Source organism: Rutilus rutilus (assembly GCF_951802725.1).
Source record: "Rutilus rutilus genome assembly, chromosome: 3".
NCBI lineage: Eukaryota > Metazoa > Chordata > Actinopteri > Cypriniformes > Leuciscidae > Rutilus > Rutilus rutilus.
In genome coordinates, this window is record NC_140211.1 from 7,171,922 (window position 1) to 7,195,160 (window position 23,239).

The 23,239-nt window shown below is 37.3% G+C and overlaps 1 protein-coding gene across 1 annotated transcript in view; it reads left to right on the forward strand.

Annotated features, from left to right (window-relative positions):
* The window catches only part of actn3b (actinin alpha 3b), a 38,105-nt gene that overhangs the window by 9,183 nt on the left and 5,683 nt on the right, over window positions 1-23,239 (forward strand). Inside the window, exons 2-16 of the mRNA XM_084404798.1 lie at window positions 4,984-5,098; window positions 7,069-7,188; window positions 7,694-7,780; window positions 7,958-8,045; window positions 11,782-11,860; window positions 12,799-12,880; window positions 14,196-14,281; window positions 14,573-14,665; window positions 15,955-16,185; window positions 16,620-16,767; window positions 18,501-18,651; window positions 19,203-19,311; window positions 20,000-20,140; window positions 20,409-20,591; window positions 21,158-21,292. Coding sequence (XP_084260924.1) covers window positions 4,984-5,098; window positions 7,069-7,188; window positions 7,694-7,780; window positions 7,958-8,045; window positions 11,782-11,860; window positions 12,799-12,880; window positions 14,196-14,281; window positions 14,573-14,665; window positions 15,955-16,185; window positions 16,620-16,767; window positions 18,501-18,651; window positions 19,203-19,311; window positions 20,000-20,140; window positions 20,409-20,591; window positions 21,158-21,292 — 1,848 coding nt within the window. The remainder of the gene's footprint in view (window positions 1-4,983; window positions 5,099-7,068; window positions 7,189-7,693; window positions 7,781-7,957; window positions 8,046-11,781; window positions 11,861-12,798; window positions 12,881-14,195; window positions 14,282-14,572; window positions 14,666-15,954; window positions 16,186-16,619; window positions 16,768-18,500; window positions 18,652-19,202; window positions 19,312-19,999; window positions 20,141-20,408; window positions 20,592-21,157; window positions 21,293-23,239) is intronic.

Sequence of the window (23,239 nt, forward strand, 5' to 3'; positions counted from 1 at the left end):
CAGGAGCCTTTCCACGTCGGTGTTCATGCTTTAGTAAGGTGATAATTCCTTCCCACTAGAGGCATTAGACCAGCATACTTGTGTGTGTGTGTGTGTCTGTGTGAAATCGAGTTTTCAGTTTTATGTCACGTTAGCATTAGTTAAAACCTCTAGTCCTTGACAAACTTTTGATGGTCTTTTATTTATTAAAAATATTATCTCCTCTCAGAGAATGATGCAAGTGATGCCTGCACAATAAAAGGCAGACATCTGTGTGTGAGAGTGTGTGTGTGTGTTTGGCTTGACCTATCCACTACATTCATACAGACTTTGTGAATGTTGTTCTGTATTCACACTGACCACAATTTGGCACATGAGCGCATTATAAAGCTTTTTAAAAGAACTGATGAACAGGTGAACAACCTCACAACTGAGCTCTATAATCAAAGCGCTTTAATGAGTTACTGGGCAGCTTCCTGGAATACTTGATTTTGATTGGTCAATGAGATTCAAATATTCAAACTTGTAGCCAGTAGCCAGAAAAACACTGTTTAGCTCTTTCCTAACTGCTGGATTTTATATATATATATATATATATAATATATATATATATATAAAATCCAGCAGTTAGGAAAGAGCTAAACAGTGTTTTATATATATATATATATATATATATATATATATATATATATATATATATATATATATAATGACTGTCAGACCTTTCATTATAACGTTTACAGTCTGATCATGATTTATGATTGTATGGATGCATTTAAATGTGCAGCAAAATGCTTATAAGTATCAAAAATGTACTCATTTTAAAATCCAGACACTGACTGAAAGTCATTCACTCTCAGTGTGAGTTGGAGATTTGACGTGACTAGTTGGTGATGCGATAGTTTTTCTTTAAACACAACCCAACTAAAATAGTAGTACAGCTCTGACCCGAGAGGTCAGCCAAAATTTGGTTTGAAAGGTCACCTATTAAAGGGCTTCCCCAGCCGTCTTGGTAGGGTTTGGAGAAGACAGATCTCCTCTCATGCTGATAGCGCATTACCTCACGTTTAAATATTGACCCCCACACAAACACACACTCCTGTCGCTGACAGGTGGACGCTGGGAAATGAATGTACTTAACAGAGTGGAAGTGGCAGCTGCGCTTATTAAAGGGCTGGTATTTAAAGGCTCAGGGTTGCATTATTGGCTGCTTATTAGCGCATTCGTTTCATTTTTAGGCAAATGTTTTTGGACAATATAGCCGATTGTGAGGCGTGTGCAAATTCAGTCAAATCAAAGATTATTCAGACACCAGATGTAATTTTTTATATTTATTTACTAGTGGGTGCAGGACACTATAGTTCATTTATGTAAGTGAGGATAGCAAAATAAAGTAAACTGTGACATATTATACCCAAAAAGTCTTCATACAGTGACTACCAGTAAAATTAATACAAAATTTGGGACCAAAAATGATTCAGACACTTGTGCTGAAGTGTTTTTTTCTTTAATTGCTAATACGACCTTTTTACACCACAGACTGAACAAAATTAAGCATCGCTTGGTAATTGTTTGAGCTAAACTGGAATTATCTAATTGTGTAGTTAAATTTAACATCTGACAGATATTCAACCTAATTCATTTAATAGACAGTCTAACAGAAGGATGGACAAGACAGTGAAATATCCACTGATCTGATAACTCTGAGTTCTTGTCATATTTTATTAGGCTACCATTTTCTAAACTATAGCGAATAAAATGTGACAATGTGAGAAATTTTGAAGTTGTCTGAATAAATTTAGGTTTGACTGTATATTTCGTATCAGAAATCTCTCTGGTGGGAGAAAAGATCCCTTTGGAGTTGAATCTCCTGTTGTGTCTCTTACTTTGCTCCTCAGGAATCCGTGTCTCGGGTGTCCTGTCACATCCACATTTAGACATCGTCACCCCTCCTCCATCAGCGCTTCCTTCCACCCTTCCCGCTTTGCCTCTTTCCGACCTTTCCATCTCCCCTACGTCTCTAAAGCCCTGTTTACTCCTGGTATTAAGATCCTGGCGACTCCTGGCGTTTTGGTCGATCGGATCACAAGTAGACGAGGGAGACACATTCCCGTTTACTCCTGGTGTTTTAATCCGTCTCTTCTGTCCACTTTCATCCACTTCTGTCCTGATTTCTTCGAGGGGAGGGTCTATGGGATGGGAGGGAAATGTTGTGTTTTTTTCAGATCTTTCGATCTAATGCACAAAATAAGCTTGTTTACACATGAACGACAACTGAAAAACACACGGAGATCATCAGCTTTAGTTTCTGCTCTGACAGACGCAAGACCAGCCGAACGCTGTGTGTGTGTGTTAGACATCAGCCGAACGCTGTGAGTGTGTGTTAGAAATCAGGAATGGAGAGAACATTGTGTTTGATACGTTTTTCAGCTTCAAACCAAACTTGGTTCTCCAGTCGACAGAGTTTAAACCCCGTCTGTATAACCTCTTCTCATAATGTTACATTAGTTCAGTAGACGGAGAGCAGACGAGCTTCTGAGGCTGTGTGAACACATTCGATCACACGAGTGTTTACTCTACGAAAGCAATCCGGTCGGATGTGTTTTCATCTTCCTCTGGAAGTGTTGGACAGTGGACGAGCTCAAAGCGTTCAGACCCGTTTACAGCTGTATTTAGTGCCGTCCACTTGTTACCTTGTCATCTTAAGACCAGGAGTGAACCGGGCCTATACGTCCATCTCCGCTCCAGTTCGTCTCCTCTAAAGGTTGACAAAACCTGTTAAAACCTCTGAAGCTCCTGTAATGACACATCAAGGAGTATTTGGAAGAAATGGCTCTTGATTAGTAGGTTGTTCTATCTCACCTCATTATGTCATTTCTTCTCGTCACCTATCATCTCTCATTCTCTTCTTTTCGCAAATTTTCGCTTCTGTTCTCGTCTCTTCTCTTCTCATTTGTGGCCCTGAACCACAAAATTGAGATTGAAATTGAGATATATACATCATCTGAAAGCTGAATAAATAAGCTTTCCATTGATGAATTATTTCCATTATTATTTGTTAGGATAGGACAATATTTGGCTGAGATACAACTATTAGAAAATCTGGAATCTGAGGGTGCAAACAAATCGAAACATTGAGAAAATCTCCTTTAAAGTTGTTCATTTATGTTCACGATTGTGCTGCATTCACTCACAACAATACATGTTTTATATATATATTTACAGTAGGAAATTTACTAAATATCTTCATGGAACATGATTTTTACTTAATATCCTAATAATTTTTGGCATAAAAGAAAAATCGATAATTTTGACCCTTACAATGTATTGTTGGCTACTGCCACAGATATACCCGTGCGACTCGTGACTGGTTTTGTGATCCAGGGTCACATTTGGCCTCATCTCATCTTTTCTCAGTTTTCATGATCACTTCATGATCATCTCTCATACTCTTCGCTCATTTCCCCCTTTGTTCTTGTCCTTTTTTCCTCATGTCTTTCCTCTTCTTGTCTCCTCTCTGGTCTCGCTCTCTCTTTAGTTAGTCGTCTCTATATTTTCTGCGGTCTATATTTGGTGTGTGTGCGGTTGGCGATCCACCCACTCAGCCCTACAGAGACCCCTGGCTTACATCTCCACATTCAATTACACCTCCTCCTCCTTCCCTCTTTCAACCTCTCCATCCGTCTCTCTCATCAGGAACTCCTACATGTCCTGTTGTTCATCACTCCTCCTCCTCTTTCATACATTATTCTGCAGCTCAGCACAAACAAACACGCTCAGACTCATTTACATCGAGCAGCTTTGCCCCGTAACACCCACACCACTGGCACACGGCTCCTCTTGGCATCTCACGCGCTGATATTTATAAGTTTGCTGAAATATTGCTAATGATTTCATCAAAAACTACAGGAACACTGTAACGTGCAAACTAAAACAACATCACAGTCTGGGGTTTTAACAGATGATTTTGTTCACATTTTCATTGTTATTCCTTTAAGACATATTAACTCTTTCCACGACACGGTAAAAAAAAAAAATGAAAAATGCTTTTCTTACTTAGGCTAGTATTTTTGTCTTGTTTCCAGTCCAAATATCAAAAAAAATACTTAAATCAAGATGCATTTACTAAAGTAGTAAAATGCCATAAGATATTATGTCTTGTTTTCTGGGGAAATAAATCAAAATTAAGTGAGTTTTTGCTTAAAACAAGCAAAATTATCTGTCCATGGGGTAAGAAAAATAATCTTGTTTCTGTCTGAATTAAGATTCTTTTTCTTATCCCATGGACAGATCATTTTGCTAGACATAATATCTTATCTAATTTTAATTATCTAGTAAATGCATCTTGATTTAAGAATTTTTAGATATTTGGACTGGAAACCAGACAAAAATACTAAGTAAGAAAGCATTTTTTGCAGTGCAATATATCAAAAGAAAGAACAGATCCTGTGCTTAAAAAAAAAAAAAAAAACCTGTTTTATTCTAGCTTAATGCATTCTTTTAATGCATAAAAGTAAGTTGGTAAGTTTCATTAAAAAAAGCTGAGAAAATCTTGTTTTTGTCAAAATCTACATCTGGATCAAAAAGCGTACGGTCTAGAGACGCGTTTTTTAAAAAGACAAACCTCTTTTAACTTGAGCACCACATTTTTAGAAAGCCGTTTCATGTGCAAAAGACGCGAGACCCAAACGCAATGATCAAAAACATCCGTTTAGCTCATGTTTACATAAATAGAAGAACAATGGAAAAGCAGAATTCAAAAATGCATTGTGTGAACTAAGACTCTTGAAAAGTTTATTTTTTATTGTTTAAGTCTGACGGGTTTTCAACCAGCTACTTCTCATGCTGGGTTTATCTTATGTTAAATAATACTTTATTGTAAATACTGTATCAAACAGAGTTCTCCACACAAACCTGGTTTGTGCATGTGAAATGCATTGTATTTCAGTTGTTTGTGTTTTTTAAGATATACATCTGTGATCTGTGTTTGTTCCTCTCTCTCAGACGTTCACGGCGTGGTGTAACTCTCATCTGCGGAAAGCAGGAACTCAGATCGAGAACATTGAAGAGGATTTCAGGAATGGCCTCAAACTCATGCTGCTGCTCGAGGTCATTTCAGGTAATGATGACCGGATTCTGGGATACGCCTTCATTATACTGTTCTAACACAGCAAATCTGAAGCACATACTGATATTTTAACATTGTGTTTGCTGATATTACAAGCCACAAGTATGAAATCGTACTGCAGCAAAATTCACACAGATGAGACAGATGATAGATAGATAGATAGATAGATAGACAGACAGACAGACAGACTGTCAGACAGACAGACAGACAGACAGACAGATAGATAGATAGATAGACAGACAGACAGACAGACAGACTGTCAGACAGACAGACAGACAGATAGATAGATAGACAGACAGACAGACAGACAGACAGACAGACAGACAGACAGACAGACACAGACAGGTAGATGATAGATAGATAGATAGATAGATAGACAGACAGACAGACAGACAGACAGACAGACAGGTAGATGATAGATAGACAGACAGACAGACAGACAGACAGACAGACAGGTAGATGATAGATAGATAGATAGATAGACAGACAGACAGGTAGATGATAGATAGATAGATAGATAGATAGATAGATAGACAGACAGACAGACAGACAGACAGACAGACAGACAGACAGACAGATAGATAGATAGATAGATAGATAGATAGATAGATAGATAGATAGATAGATAGATAGATAGATAGATAGACAGACAGGTAGATGATAGATAGATAGATAGATAGACAGACAGACAGACAGACAGACAGGTAGATGATAGATAGATAGATAGATAGATAGATAGATAGATAGATAGATAGATAGATAGATAGATAGATAGATAGATAGATAGACAGACAGACAGACAGACAGACAGACAGACAGACAGATGATAGATAGATAGATAGATAGATAGATAGATAGATAGATAGATAGATAGATAGATAGATAGATAGATAGATAGATAGATAGATAGACAGACAGGTAGATGATAGATAGATAGATAGATAGACAGACAGACAGACAGACAGACAGACAGGTAGATGATAGATAGATAGATAGATAGATAGATAGATAGATAGATAGATAGATAGATAGATAGATAGATAGATAGATAGACAGACAGACAGACAGACAGACAGACAGACAGACAGACAGACAGATGATAGATAGATAGATAGATAGATAGATAGATAGATAGATAGATAGATAGATAGATAGATAGATAGACAGACAGACAGACAGACAGACAGACGGGCCTCAGTGAGTTTGTCATCTTGTACAGTCATATTTAAAAAGAGTTTGTGACTACAGACTGAAGGAGTGTGCAGTAAATACACAGTAATAAACAGCATAAACTCATGAGCTCATGACTCATAGTTATTTTTCCTTAGAGGAGTCATTAGAAAAGACGGCAACATGCGTGGTTAGTGTTCAGCACATTCGGCAGAATCTAAACAGTTGGTGTGTGTGTGTGTCTGTCTGTGTGTGTGTGTCTGTCTGTCTTTGTGTGAGTGAGTGTGTGTGTGTGTGATGGAGACATAAATGGTCTTTCACCACATCATTGATCAAATCATGCTGTCTGAACATGAAATCATGTGCTCATGTTTAAATCTTCACTGCATGTTCCTGGTCTTACAGTGAGAGATTTATCAGCGTTATTGTGTTCAAACTCACTCTGACTCTGAAAAGAGTTTTCAATTGTAATCAAAATGGATGTCATTTGACTTTAAAGGTGAAGTGTGCATTTTAAAAATGTAAAAATACTGTCTTCTATTCCAGTTTAATATGTAATGGTAGTCTGATTCCCTGAAGACTATAAAACTGTTAATCTGTGGTGCTTTAGTTTCAAAATATTGAGCTTTCTGGCAATGAACAAGTAAAGACAGGGACAAGGACGGACAGGAGTGCTTGGGAAACCAGTCTGGAAGCAGTCATTATTCCTGCAGTTCTGTTCGGTGCCACTAGAGGTGCAGAAGTCTCACTTCACCATCAGAATCTTGATCTGACTGGTCTTGTTTCGGCAGGCGAGAGACTTCCCAAGCCGGACAAAGGAAAGATGCGTTTCCACAAGATCGCCAACGTCAACAAGGCTCTGGATTACATCTGTAGCAAAGGAGTCAAACTGGTGTCCATCGGAGCCGAGGGTGGGAATCCTACACCATATATATATATAATCTTATATCTGTACAACATGTCTGTCATCAAGACTTTTATATACTAACTAGGGCTGTTAATTTAGTGCAGTTTGTACATGCCGCTCGTGTAGTGAAATAGAAATAAAGCAAATATTATACTGATAATACAATATAATCTCTTTAATTATTTTCATATGGGGCCCTTTCTCAGAAAGTCCATGACCATTCAACCTTTTTAATAGATAGTTTGTGTAATTTTTTGCCTGAATTTTCAGCATCATTTCTCCAGTCTTCAGTGTCAAGATGTTTAAAAGAACAGGGTTTATTTGCAATAGACATAAAAAAAAAAAAAGTGTATATGTGATTTATTAATTTTAATAATCAGCATATTAGTTGTTAAATTAGATTATATTTAAGTGTTTACAAGTGATAGCCCTAATCCTACAATAAATGTATACATGTAAACCTCACAAAAAAAGAAGTAATTTTAACCAAAATTCTGTCTTGCTCGCAGAGATCGTTGACGGCAACGTGAAAATGACTCTTGGAATGATCTGGACCATCATTCTGCGTTTCGCTATCCAGGACATCTCAGTGGAGGGTACACACACACACACACACGCACACAAACATCAGGACAAAGACAATCACGAATCGACTTGACTGCTCATGTTACTGATTCAACACTCATTATCACTTCAGATGAGTTCTGCATAATAAGCAAATGGTTTTCTGTGTGTGTGTGTGTGTGTGTGTGTGTGTGTGTGTGACTCCACAGAGACATCTGCTAAAGAGGGTCTTCTGCTGTGGTGTCAGAGGAAGACCGCCCCCTACAGGAACGTCAACGTACAGAACTTCCACATCAGGTGACAGTGACTGAACACACACACACACACACACACACACACACACACACACACACACACACACACACACACACAGGAGTCAAATCTCTGAACGTCACTTTCTGCTGCCTTTGCTCTATCAGATACGATCTATTAATATCTATTAATTGGGAAATCATCAAAGATCTACATCTACAGAGTTTAATAGGCTTGAACTCCAAATTATACAATTGCAAAACATTTTTACAATTTAAAAAAGTCTTTAAATTGAATTAGCAATGTCACAAAAACCCATCATAATTAATATCACATTTAGCTTCATTGTTTGAGTGTTATTTTACCAAGAGAGAGCTATACTATTATAGTTTTTATCAATATTTTGAATCAGTTGTATTGAATTTTTTTCTGGTTTAATTTTAATTGTAGTTAGTTTTAGTATTATTATTATTATTATTATTATTATTATTATTTTTTTTTTTTTTTTTTGTCTATATGGATTTTATTATATATATATATTTTTTGTTATTTTAGTACATCAAGTTAAACTAAATGAAAATAATAAATGTTGCCTTGGCAGCTACAGTAGCTGAAATAAAATAAGTTTAACTTTTTGTATATTTTATTTCAGTTAATGCTCATTTTATTTGAAGTAACAAAAATATTTTGTAATGGTTTTAGTTAACTATAACAACCTTGCATTATTTTGTTATTGGAATCACTTTTCTTTTTTTTTTCACTTCAAAGCTTATGATAAGCATTCGTTTTCATGCTAAATAAACACTTAAATTACTACATTTAAAACAACAACAACAACAACAACAACAACAACAAAAAAAACATTTATTTCATGGCAACGTTTTGCAATAAGGTCCCATTAGTTAACATTAGTTAATGCATTGAGTAATTAATTTTGTCACAGTATTTATTATTCTTCGTTAATGTTACTTAACAGATACAACTTTTGATTTTAACAATGTTTTAGTAAATATTGAAAGAAACATTGAGATTAATAAATGCTTTAAAGGTATTTTTCATTATTAGTTCATGTTAACTACTGTACTTAACTAATGTTAACAAAAGGAAACTTACTGTAAAGTTTAGTGTTTTCTGTATTGTTGAGGTTCTCTCAGTAGAACATCAGTATTTCTGTCTTGTTGAGGTTCTCTCAGTAAAACATCAGTATTTCTGTATGTATTGTTGAGGTTCTCTCAGTAAAACATCAGTATTTCTGTCTTGTTGAGGTTCTCTCAGTAAAACATCAGTATTTCTGTATGTATTGTTGAGGTTCTCTCAGTAAAACATCAGTATTTCTGTCTTGTTGAGGTTCTCTCAGTAGAACATCAGTATTTCTGTATGTATTGTTGAGGTTCTCTCAGTAGAACATCAGTATTTCTGTCTTGTTGAGGTTCTCTCAGTAAAACATCAGTATTTCTGTATGTATTGTTGAGGTTCTCTCAGTAAAACATCAGTATTTCTGTATGTATTGTTGAGGTTCTCTCAGTAGAACATCAGTATTTCTGTATGTATTGTTGAGGTTCTCTCAGTAAAACATCAGTATTTCTGTATGTATTGTTGAGGTTCTCTCAGTAGAACATCAGTATTTCTGTGTATTGTTGAGGTTCTCTCAGTAAAACATCAGTATTTCTGTCTTGTTGAGGTTCTCTCAGTAAAACATCAGTATTTCTGTCTTGTTGAGGTTCTCTCAGTAAAACATCAGTTTTTCTGTATGTATTGTTGAGGTTCTCTCAGTAGAACATCAGTATTTCTGTATGTATTGTTGAGGTTCTCTCAGTAGAACATCAGTATTTCTGTATGTATTGTTGAGGTTCTCTCAGTAGAACATCAGTATTTCTGTATGTATTGTTGAGGTTCTCTCAGTAAAACATCAGTATTTCTGTATGTATTGTTGAGGTTCTCTCAGTAGAACATCAGTATTTCTGTGTATTGTTGAGGTTCTCTCAGTAAAACATCAGTATTTCTGTCTTGTTGAGGTTCTCTCAGTAAAACATCAGTATTTCTGTCTTGTTGAGGTTCTCTCAGTAAAACATCAGTTTTTCTGTATGTATTGTTGAGGTTCTCTCAGTAGAACATCAGTATTTCTGTATGTATTGTTGAGGTTCTCTCAGTAGAACATCAGTATTTCTGTATGTATTGTTGAGGTTCTCTCAGTAAAACATCAGTATTTCTGTATGTATTGTTGAGGTTCTCTCAGTAGAACATCAGTATTTCTGTATGTATTGTTGAGGTTCTCTCAGTAGAACATCAGTATTTCTGTATTATTGAGGTTCTCTCAGTAGAACATCAGTATTTCTGTATGTATTGTTGAGGTTCTCTCAGTAGAACATCAGTATTTCTGTCTTGTTGAGATTCTCAGTAGAACATCAGTATTTCTGTATGTCTTGTTGAGGTTCTCTCAGTAGAACATCAGTATTTCTGTATGTCTTGTTGAGGTTCTCTCAGTAAAACATCAGTATTTCTGTCTTGTTGAGGTTCTCTCAGTAGAACATCAGTATTTCTGTCTTGTTGAGGTTCTCTCAGTAGAACATCAGTATTTCTGTATTATTGAGGTTCTCTCAGTAGAACATCAGTATTTCTGTATGTCTTGTTGAGGTTCTCTCAGTAAAACATCAGTATTTCTGTCTTGTTGAGGTTCTCTCAGTAGAACATCAGTATTTCTGTCTTGTTGAGGTTCTCTCAGTAGAACATCAGTATTTCTGTATTATTGAGGTTCTCTCAGTAGAACATCAGTATTTCTGTATGTCTTGTTGAGGTTCTCTCAGTAGAACATCAGTATTTCTGTCTTGTTGAGGTTCTCAGTAGAACATCAGTATTTCTGTATGTATTGTTGAGGTTCTCTCAGTAGAACATCAGTATTTCTGTCTTGTTGAGGTTCTCAGTAGAACATCAGTATTTCTGTATGTCTTGTTGAGGTTCTCTCAGTAGAACATCAGTATTTCTGTCTTGTTGAGGTTCTCAGTAGAACATCAGTATTTCTGTATGTATTGTTGAGGTTCTCTCAGTAGAACATCAGTATTTCTGTATTATTGAGGTTCTCTCAGTAGAACATCAGTATTTCTGTATGTATTGTTGAGGTTCTCTCAGTAGAACATCAGTATTTCTGTCTTGTTGAGATTCTCAGTAGAACATCAGTATTTCTGTATGTCTTGTTGAGGTTCTCTCAGTAGAACATCAGTATTTCTGTATGTCTTGTTGAGGTTCTCTCAGTAAAACATCAGTATTTCTGTCTTGTTGAGGTTCTCTCAGTAGAACATCAGTATTTCTGTCTTGTTGAGGTTCTCTCAGTAGAACATCAGTATTTCTGTATTATTGAGGTTCTCTCAGTAGAACATCAGTATTTCTGTATGTCTTGTTGAGGTTCTCTCAGTAGAACATCAGTATTTCTGTCTTGTTGAGGTTCTCAGTAGAACATCAGTATTTCTGTATGTATTGTTGAGGTTCTCTCAGTAGAACATCAGTATTTCTGTCTTGTTGAGGTTCTCAGTAGAACATCAGTATTTCTGTATGTATTGTAGAGGTTCTCTCAGTAGAACATCAGTATTTCTGTCTTGTTGAGGTTCTCTCAGTAGAACATCAGTATTTCTGTATGTATTGTTGAGGTTCTCTCAGTAGAACATCAGTATTTCTGTCTTGTTGAGGTTCTCTCAGTAGAACATCAGTATTTCTGTATGTATTGTTGAGGTTCTCTCAGTAGGCTATAGTAGGTTTGCTCATGTGTTTTGTCTCTGCTGTTCCTCAGCTGGAAGGACGGCCTCGCTCTGTGCGCTCTCATCCACAGACACAGACCAGACCTCATCGACTACTCTAAACTCAGAAAGGTGACAGTCACTCACACTTTATTGATCAAGTTTGCCTTTAAAGATTTCACATTTATTCTCTGTGGGGAGTTTTAAGCCATTTCAGCACACAATATTTCCACTGTCTACCAACATTTGCTGACTTAGCATGTACCAACTTTGCTCCCAATATACATATACCTGGTTTTTAGTTTTATTTTGGCCGATCTTTAGTCCGAACTTCTCAAAATATTTGGAAATATTACGAAGTCTGTAATCATGAGGTTGATCAAGGAAACGTTATATTGCTGCTGGTCCATAAGCGTCACCTGTCAGAGAGTGAATTTATATCATTCAGTCTTAGTGGTCGCCTCTAATTTCAAATGGTTACAGATATATATATATTTTCTTTTTAGGTCAGTTTGGAGCAAAATATATAGAGCAAATAAACTCTGTTATAGAGCAAATAAACAACAAAGAAAATCGTGAAAAAAGAAGAAGAATAATCGGCAGCTGGTATCGAAATCGGCCAAATTGCTTGTAAAAAAAAAAAAAAAAGAATCGGCAATGAAAAATCATGATCGGTGCATCCCTACTTGAGTCCAAAGTGCCAGATCAGCTCAAATGTTTGATTTAATTTTTTTTTTTTATTATTAATTATAAAATGGATAGTTCTGACACTAAAATCTGGTTGAATGAGCCACACGGGAGTCTTTCTGCTGCTAAAGGTCTACGGTTGTTCTACAGTCCATTTTGCTTGAATGGCTTAAAATAAAAAACTGTTGGAGAAAAAATCATGCAAGCCAAATATAAGGCCCACAAATAGGGTTAAAAATAAGGCCTGACACAAACAAAAAATGTGCCTTTAAAAATTCATGGAGCAAATAAATGCACCATATTCATGTACAGTGCAATAGAGTAGAATCATGGCATAAGTTTTCACGGGGTCAGTGTGTCTGATTTTTGTGTTTCCTCTGAAGGACGACCCTATTGGAAACCTGAACACTGCGTTTGAGGTGGCAGAGAAATACCTGGACATCCCGAAGATGCTCGACGCTGAAGGTGAGTGAAAGCGGTTAAATGGTATAACAAAAATGATTGCTATGAGAGGTCTTAAATTTGGGGACCGAAACACAAGAATCATGATATGATCTAATGTGATTATTAAACTTCAAAAGGTGATGCTGTTGCATGTTTTACAGGCTCGCAGTTTCAGAGCAGTGATGAATATCACACATTTATGCCAAATTATTGCTTATTATCTATAGATTATGACAGTGTTAACTTCATGGTTTTTATATTGTAACATTCTTAGCTGATTGTAAGAGTGCATATTTGATCCCCCTCATCTTTTTCATGAGCAGCAGGATATAGTAAAAGCATAGACATTTCAAAATAAAAGTCCCGGGCTTGTTTATCGAGTATCCTGCATTAAGCACAAAATCTTTTTGTTTGTTTGTTTGTTTAGGCTATTATTGGTATTTTGATTACACAAACTGTATCTGGCATTTAATTCAAAGTCTTGTGGCTTTTCTCTTGGCCGCCCCGAAACAAAAGACATAACATTATTTAACACGTTCATTATATAGATTTTACTAGTATTGCCACAATAATCAGTTTATTGCACTTGTTTAAATACATTATTATCATATCAGAAAAATCCAATATTGATCGTATACCTCTAATTACTATGTATTGGCAAATAAACCATTTTCAATAGCCTACATAAATTGAATAAAACATGTCTTGAGTAACCCTGTTTTGCGATTAAATGTGTGCCCGGCCTGTTTAATTGAGTAAAAAAATCTGAGATGTACTACATTTATTCTGAGATTATATGGTTCTGGGCATTCAGTATTCATTTTATTTGTGCAGGTCTTAAAACATCTGAAATTTGGTTTTAAAACCAATTAACCTTCATGCATTATTAGGAGGAGGAGATGCATGTGACACAAAAATTAACTCCCGCCTTTCATTTAAAAGAGCCAGTCATCTTTTTGATAAGACTATTTACTCCAAGTACATTTGCAGTAGCTGGACCAGCCGGAAAAACACAACTTTTTAGTATAATTTGAGCTTAACCTGTTAGCTTTTTCTCAGTGGATGCGTAAGAAGGATCATATTTCATATTAAGGGCATGAGATTTCTAATGATCAATAGTTTGTCAAGATTAAAGTTTATTTATGGAGAATATATATATATATATATGTATTCTACCACGTTAGCAGGTTAAAAAAAGTAGAAATGTATGATACCAAGGTTGTGGGGTTTTATTGCTGATTTGAAATGTTATTAAAATGTAATCTTGACAAACCAAGTTGCCCAAGGTGACCGCAGACTTCAACTCAACTTGATTCTCTCTTACTTTCGTCCTCAGACATTGTTAACACCCCTAAACCTGATGAGAAAGCCATCATGACCTACGTGTCCTGCTTTTACCATGCTTTCGCCGGTGCCGAACAGGTAAAAAGTCGCCACAAATCAGATTTCATCTGAATTCAATCTCTCAAACTAAAAAGGCTATCATCATTACAGTGTAAGATGTACAAACTGGGATCAGTTCGTGTAAATGATTGAAGGGAAATGATTTGAGTAATGCATTGAGCTTCAAGACGCACTCCAGCGCAACGCAGAGTAAATGAACGTGTGAATTAAAGTAAATGAAGTGAGGAGACGTGGATACAGGCGCATTAACTCCACACAGAATTGGTTATGTCACTAAATGAGCTGCTGGTTTTCTCCGTCTCTCGTCAGGCCGAGACGGCTGCTAACAGAATCTGCAAGGTTCTGGCCGTGAACCAGGAGAACGAGAGGCTGATGGAGGAGTATGAGAAACTGGCCAGTGAGGTGAGGACATCTGCCTGTGTTTCTCAAACCTGTGCACCGCTGATTCCAATAGAGTGTTCCAAACGTTCCAACGTTCCAAAGAGTTGGAATAGTTTGTAAGTGTGTGAATAATAAACTGTAAAAGTGAGTAGATGAGTTTTACTGTTCAGCTTGATGATGTTTAATGTTCCCGAAAAGTTCTGTAGTCCCGTTTAGCCACTTGATGGCAACCGCCCTAAAAAAAAGAATAAGGTTGTGCTTATTCTTGAGCTTGTGTTCACCGCAGATCTTATTTCAGGCATTAAACCAAAAACCCAGTAAGACAAGACAACTGGAAGTGCAAAAATGCTAACTCGTTTCTGGGTTTTAGGACAAAATACATATTACACACAAATATTGGTTGAAATAGTACCTTTTTTATAAGTGTAACTCTTTTATATCAGTACTTTTCGATAAGAAACGCATCTTAAACCAGCCTAACCAGTCAGCAAGCTGGTTTCCACAAGTCACGCTGGTGTGGATTGACGGTTTTGGAGACTAGCCGGCTACTTTAAACTTAAGTTTTCAGCCAGGGTAGTAAGTAATACACGGGTTCTTGGGTTTTTCTGATTGTTTAACTGGTGCTAGCAATAACTGCTGTAGCCTTGAAACATAGCAGTTTGCATTGCCAAATGCATAAATGTACACGAAAAATCTATCAAATGACACTTCCCTTAAATGTGCCGGCCATTTCGGATGAAAACGTTTGGTGTTTTAGTGCAAATGATACATACAGTACAGCCTCAAATTTTGAAAAAACCCCACATAATCTCATAAGGCAACATTATTATGGTATTTTGCTGATAAAAAAAAAAAGAGATGTGAGGAAAAACTACATTTCAATGCTTTTGCATCCGCTCGTAAAAGTTTGGGTTCCCTTGAAAAACTTTGCATTCGCTTGCAAATCTTTTGCGTTCGAATGTTTTGTGTACGAATGCAAAGTTTGTCTGCGTAAAATTTCTCTTCCAATCTCATTTTTTTTATATCACTATATGTCCACTTAGGGGCTCCATAGATGTATTTTACAGCCTCTAATTGATGCTGTTTTAAATAAGAAAAGAAAAAAATAGTAAATGAAAATCAGCATTGAGAATAAATTTAATTTCCACAAAAAAAAAAAAGTACTTTGTTCTCTTAAGACAGCATATTTATGCTGATCACTGTTTCCCGTCAGGAGCCGTTTAGGTGGCATCTCACTAGGGTTTGGAAAAAAACCCTAATCTTGTTCCTTCTAATCCTCCCAACATCATTCTCCGTGTAAAACTCTGTAGTTGTTGGAGTGGATCCGTCGCACCATCCCGTGGCTGGAGAACCGTGTGGCGGAGCAGACCATGAGAGCCATGCAGCAGAAGCTGGAGGATTTCCGGGACTACAGGCGCGTCCACAAGCCTCCACGCGTTCAGGAGAAATGCCAGCTGGAGATCAACTTCAACACCCTGCAGACGAAGCTCCGCTTGAGCAACCGCCCGGCCTTCATGCCCTCTGAGGGGAAGATGGTGTCGGTAAGTCATGAAACCCATTGCAAAACTTAGGTTTCTTCTTTTCGCCCCAATTCTGACCCTTTTGAAAAGCATCTTCTCTATGCTGCTCCTAAGCTTTGGTTGAAAACTGCCGCCTGCTTGACTTTAGCCAATCAGCCAATCAAACACTGTAAAAAGTGATCAGTAGACTTAAGTTTAAAAAAAATTAGGAAACCTGTTGCCTTAAAATTATTACGTAAATAAACTTCATGCTTAATCGAAAAAATTAAGTAATGTGGAATTTTTTCAATTAAGCATTGAGTTTATTAACTTAATAATTTTACGGCAACAGGTTTCCTTAATTTGTTTAAGTGAACTGAACACTTTTTAGAGTGAATCGTGTAAATTGATCGAGATTTGACTCATTGATCAAGGTACGATTCGAAACTAAGCGCGTGTTTTGTGGTTATTTGCAGGACATTGCTAATGCCTGGAAAGGTCTGGAGCAGGTGGAGAAGGGCTATGAGGAATGGCTCCTCACTGAGATCCGTCGTCTGGAGAGACTCGATCATCTGGCCGAGAAGTTCAAGCAGAAATGCTCCCTGCACGAGTCCTGGACCTCAGGTACTCAAGCTCAGTTTACACAACGGTGCAATACAATACCTGGAGAAAACTACCCGTTAGCGTACCCATTCATCTCTAAGATACATAATCCTTTCACACTTTCAAAAAAGGAATACTGTAGATCGCTGGTAAAACGCTGTGCGCAATATGTGTGATTTATATGTCGCTTACACTTAATGTGCGGTCACGTTTAGTGTTGTTTGTTGAATTTACACAGGCGAAATCTAGTCATTTCGTGAGGCCAAAACTTTTACTACTGGTTAAAGTTCAGTACTGGGACACTAATACTGGTACAAATACTTTTATAAAGTAAAACGTGGGCCGATTTAGTCCCAAGATATATTGATATAAGATATATTGATAATCTGGGCAGATTTCACAACAGGTTCGCAACGTTGACCAACAGAAAGATGCTTGGTTTGAAAGTGACTTCAGTGTTAGCTGTGCTTCATACTGGAGGTCGACCGATTGATCGGTTTTGCAGATTAATCGGCACTGATAACCAATTGTTCCAGCAAAAATCCATACCGATAGTTTTTCCAGGTTGCGTCCGTTGCTGGAGCGGCGGGGAAGCGTCTGCTGTCATTATACAGAAAGAGAGCGCCCTCTAGAGGAGCAATAAAACATCACTGACGCTCGTGGAGTTTGTTTTGACACGTGAGGCTGCGCTGCACGGAGCGGGTGTATAACAGAGAATGATAGATAATGAAATGGTATGTATAGAGTAATACACTGCCGTACGTGTTTTCATATCATTATAAAGTAATTAATTTGTTGAGTAGATGCTGCATTAGTGGAGAACAGCAGTGTGTTCGCCGTCGAGACTGAGAGGACGCTAACGTTAGTACCTCAAGCGGTTAAAACAATGTGACAAAAACACACAAGCCCGACCCAAATGTTTAATGTCACGATTGTTGCCATCTATTTTCATTAGTTTATATCCAGCTGGTCGCTTTTATGCATTCATTAGCCGGCGAAGTTTCATATTTAAAGCTAGTGATGTGAGAAATCAGAAACGCATTTGATTTTTGATTCTTTTTTATTATCACCGTAATACATATTTTGATATTTTGATCATCATCAAGTATCCTAAAATAGAAGCAAATAACGTGTGAGAGTATACATACAATATACGTGTCTAATTTCAATGCTATGGCCTTTGTGTGGATATATAAAGATGGTAAAGATGGCCAACTTTAATAAAAGTACTGTTCATTTGTTAATGTCAACATTTACTAATACATTTTAAAGTTGTATCTCTTAAAATTAGTTAAAACACTATGAACTAAAATGAATGTTCAAGGTATAATTAATATATTCATATTTTTATATTAAAAAGTATAGAACACTTTCATGGTTCAGTACTGTTTTGACATTTTTGTAATGAAGTTTAGCACTATTTTATGTGTTATGCTAGTTTTCATTCAGTATCCATCGGTTGATTAACCGGTTATCGGTCAGGGTGGTCCAACCTAGTTATCGTTATCAGTCAAATCCACTATCGGTCGACCTCTACTTCATACTTCATTATACTATTGCCACTAGACAATGGACCGTTCGACCCCCTTTAGTTACTGTTGCTATGTCCGGGAAGCCACGCCACTCTCAATCAAACTCCCTGCGAAGGGTCAATTGCCTGCAGAATGTCACTATTGTGACTCCATCTTTACAGCAAAACGAACATATGCAGGTATTCCAGAACGCGTTTCTGATTTGAGGTTCTCTGTTTGCAGGAAAGGAGCACCTGCTGTCTCAGAAGGACTACGAGACGGCCTCTCTGATGGAGATCAGGGCTCTCATGAGGAAACACGAGGCGTTCGAGAGCGACCTGGCCGCCCACCAGGACAGAGTGGAGCAGATCGCAGCCATCGCTCAAGAGCTGAAGTAAGAGAGTTTTAATGGGTGAATCTCACGAAACCCGTCAGAAACATGTCTGGGTCATATTTCACCCCAAAATCAAAAGAATGAAATAAGTAATAATATATTGTTGTTATATGTTAATATATTTGGTTACACTTTATTTGATGGTCCCCTTTAGACATTCTGTTGACTATAATATATTTATTATAATAATTATATACTGTAAGTTGCTTAACGTTGCAACTACATGTCAACTAACTTTCATAGAGTATTAGTTGAGTATTATCACAGACTGTTAAGGGTGGGTTTAGGGTTAGAAGAATAAGTAGTTGCAAAGCTAGGGGGAAGCATCACAATAAAGTGTTAGCAGATATTATGCAGAAAGTCTACTAATACTCTAATGAGAGTTAGTTGCAAAGTTACTAATAGTCAACAGAATGTCTGGAGGGACCCATCAAAATATGTTTCATGAGGTTCAATAATGAATCTATTCATTTAACACAATGACAGGTTTCATCCAGAGATCTCCATACAGCTTTTCAAAGGTGCTCAGATTTGTCTTTCTCTCTGACTAGTGAGTTGGACTATCATGATGCCACTACAGTCAACGCCCGCTGCCAGGGCATCTGTGACCAGTGGGACAACTTGGGAACCCTCACCCAGAAGAGAAGAGACTCTCTGGAGGTGAACACACACGCTACACACCTGAATCAAACTCGCATCTAGAGCAGTTTGAAGACATGTATTGACTGCCCACTGTAAAGGTGCAAATGGAATACCAGTCATGCCAACATTTATTCTGACACCTTCAATATTTCTCACATTATCAGTTTATTTGCTATAGTTTAGAAAATGGCAATAAAATATGACAAGAACGAGTTATCAAATCAGTTGATACTGTATTTCACTGGTTTTGTCCGTCCTGTTAGACTGTCTCATGAATGAATTAGGTTGAATATCTGTCAGCTGTTAAATTTACATACACAATTAGATAATACCAGTTTAGCTCAAACAATTACCAAGCAATGCTTCATTTTGTTCAGTCTGTGTGTAAAAAGGTGCATTAGCAATTAAGTGTCTGCGGTTAATATTACTAAAGTGTCTGAATCATTTTTGGTCCCAAAATTATATAAATTTTACTGGTAGTCACTGTATGAAGACATTTTGGGTATAATATGTCACAGTTTACTTTATTTTGCTATCCTCACTTACATAAATGAACTATAGTGTCCTGCACCCACTAGTAAAAAAATTATATCTGGTGTCTGAATAATTTTTGTTTTGACTGTATGTAAAAAGATTATCAGGAAATGATTTGTGAAAGTGTTTTGCAAATTACTGTAGCCGAATGTTTTCTTCTTTCTTCCACCAGCGTGTAGAAAAACTGTGGGAAACAATTGATCAGCTGTACCTGGAGTTCGCCAAGAGGGCGGCGCCCTTCAACAACTGGATGGATGGAGCCATGGAGGATCTACAGGACATGTTCATTGTGCACAGCATTGAGGAAATCCAGGTTAGAAGCAGGACGTTTCATGCACAATTGATTTCATATACTGTGCATTGAGGTGCAGGTTTAAAGATGACACTAAACTGCAATTGCAATGCATTAAACTTCCATAAAGTGAATATTGCACATGACATTGCATTTTCTCCCATTCAGAGTAATATGAGTGCATCTATAGTCTTTGTTTAAACACTACTATAAGACATTTGCTGGTTATTGAACGGAGAAACTATTCTAACTACAACTTTAATGTTTTTAATCTCCATTTGTCTTTCAGAGTCTGATCACAGCTCACGACCAGTTCAAGGCCACCATCCCAGAAGCCGACAAGGAGCGCATCGCCATCATGGGCATCCAGAACGAGATCACGAAGATCGCTCAGACCTACGGCATCAAGCTGGTCGGAGTCAATCCATACACGGTCCTCAGCCCACAGGACATCAGCAACAAATGGGATGCTGTGAGTACAGAGTATACACACACACACACACACACAATTTCAGGGCTGCCAACTCTCACGCATTCAGCGTGAGACTCACGCAATTGACACTTTTCACACATAGGCTAACATTTACCTCAGGAAAGCCATATAATGACCATAACATGTTCGTTTTTATATATTTAATCTGAGTTGTTGTTTTTAACCTTTTAATAATAATACCAGCTGACGGGGCTCTTAGGTGATTATCCTGAGAAAAATAACATGCATCTACTATACCTAATTTTTATTCAAATGCATCGACATTGAATTAAGATCGGAATCAAATCACAAGAATGTAACTGAAATCGTGAAATTTGTGTCAAGCAATAATAAAAGCAGTAAAGTGTACGATGTAAACATTGTAACATGTTGTCACTAAACTTAATACAATTCTGTTTAGTTACCAAATGTTTTGACAATCACAATACACTTATTGTGTGATGCAAATCCTCCATAATTCTCACTCCAAGCTTAACTCAAAAGTTGGCAGCCCTGGTAATTAACTTGATTCGGTGAGAGACTGTAAGCTATTGTCCGGTCTGCAGGTGAGGCAGCTGGTTCCCCTCAGAGACCAGATGCTACAGGAGGAGGTTGCGAGACAACAGGCCAACGAGAGACTGAGGCGCTCGTTCGCCGCTCAGGCCAACATCATCGGACCCTGGATTCAGACCAAGATGGAGGTGAGCTTATTCAACAGGTGTTGAGTGTAATGGGAAGGATGTGAGTGTTGGGAAGTTTCAAACCTGAAAGTCTGAATCAAAGTTCATGTTTTGAAAAAAAAAATTACATTCGGTTAGTTTTGGTTTGGTTTCACATTGCAATTATGCGAGCGCACTAAAGGACTTTACATGACGTACTTGCGTCCTGTCGTCATCATCTACATGGGCTGCATCTTGACATTGATTGGTTTGTAAGCGGACGTGCGTCTGACGTCAGCGTGTTGTCAATTCGGCGGGTAACTTTCACAAGAATGAATGAACAGACGCATATCGTTGCCACTATAGCCTACTGTTATTATTACGGCATTACTCCCTGCAGCACCAACTATACTCGAGGCTAGTTCAAATTCGCCAAATGAACGTCCTCGTTGTGCGAACATTTTACCGTCGCCGGCAGGAAAGGAGGAGAAGACTGCGAGTAATCCTGCGGGAACCACCGGAACTTCCTGTAAATGGTCTGAAAGTCCGAACCATACAGGAAATGCGTTCACACTAGAAACGAACCAAACCTTTGTTCAGTTTGATCCGGACCGAGACTACCTCTTTTCGCCTGACCAAATTTCGTGTGTTTGGTCCGGACCGTGGTCCAGGGGAGGTTTCACACCTGTAATTTTGATTCGGATCAAACTGAAAAGTCTGAAAATCCAGACCAAACAAGGTAGGTGTGAAAGGGGCCTAAAGTAGCATGAGCTCGCTCACAAGTATAATTCGCTTTAGTGTATTGATTCGTTCAACCAATGCGTGTAAATCAGCTCCAACTCTAATCAAACACAGCTGAACCTGACAATCAGTGTCTTCAGGATTAGGCTGTGTCTGAAATCACCCCCCCATCCCGTTAATTAGGGCACTATTTGAGGGTACAGTTATTTGTAGTGGTGTCTGAAACCATAGTGGACGTTATCAAGTGCACTCATTCAATCCCATAATGCACCGCAATAACGAGTGTACAACTGATGTACGCTCAACGGCTAGAGAATACCCATAACGCACTGAATGAATTCCCGCGTCTGACCGGAAGATGGCGCCGCAGCTGAATCATACATCCATCCACTTTCCATTTGGTCCAGCTTAATATCATACAGGAGTAAATTCCTTTTTTTTAATTGATTATGAAATTGTTCAATTAAAGTTTATACATAGTTTCCATGACAGAGTTCAGGATAAACCTTTTCATAACTACTGGAGCTGCCAGTTTGCTAAGTTTCAAATCATTATTAAACAGCACAAACTTTGCAAAAGCTGCAGCCCTTCCGGCACTCAGTGTCCGAATTCACTCTCTCGTTCTCATTCACTCCTTCAAGTGGACTATATTAGTGGAGTAATGACCGAAGTTGCCCATCCCTGATGTAAATGAACTAATTCACAGACAGTCTCTGTTCTGAGAGAACTATACTAAATGCTGCTGCGTGATGTGTGTATGTATATTATATATATACAGTATATATGTGTGTGTGTGTGTGTATGTATATGTGTATATATATATATATATATATACACATATATATCGTATCTGTTCAAGTTCAACACTTTTTAAATCCTTGACTATATTAAATTATACATGATATCATCTGATTATCTCGTTATGCATTTGAAGATGTATTGCCCACATACAGCTTCAATGCAGTAATATCCTCAGAAACAGCATAAGGAGCAGCGTTATTTTACCATCTTTGAGCTACAATTATAGGTTCTATTAATATTTAGAATTATTTATATTTTCTGTTTCCATTACAATTTCAGTTAAAGTTTTAGTAATTTTGTAATATTTTTATCATTTTATTCGTTTTTTTTAAAATGTCTATTAGTATATTTATTAATAATTTCCGTTTCAGTACATCAAGTAAAGGTAAATTAAAAGGTTTTATTTCAATTAACTTTTGAAAATCGGTTTAGTTTACTGTAATAACC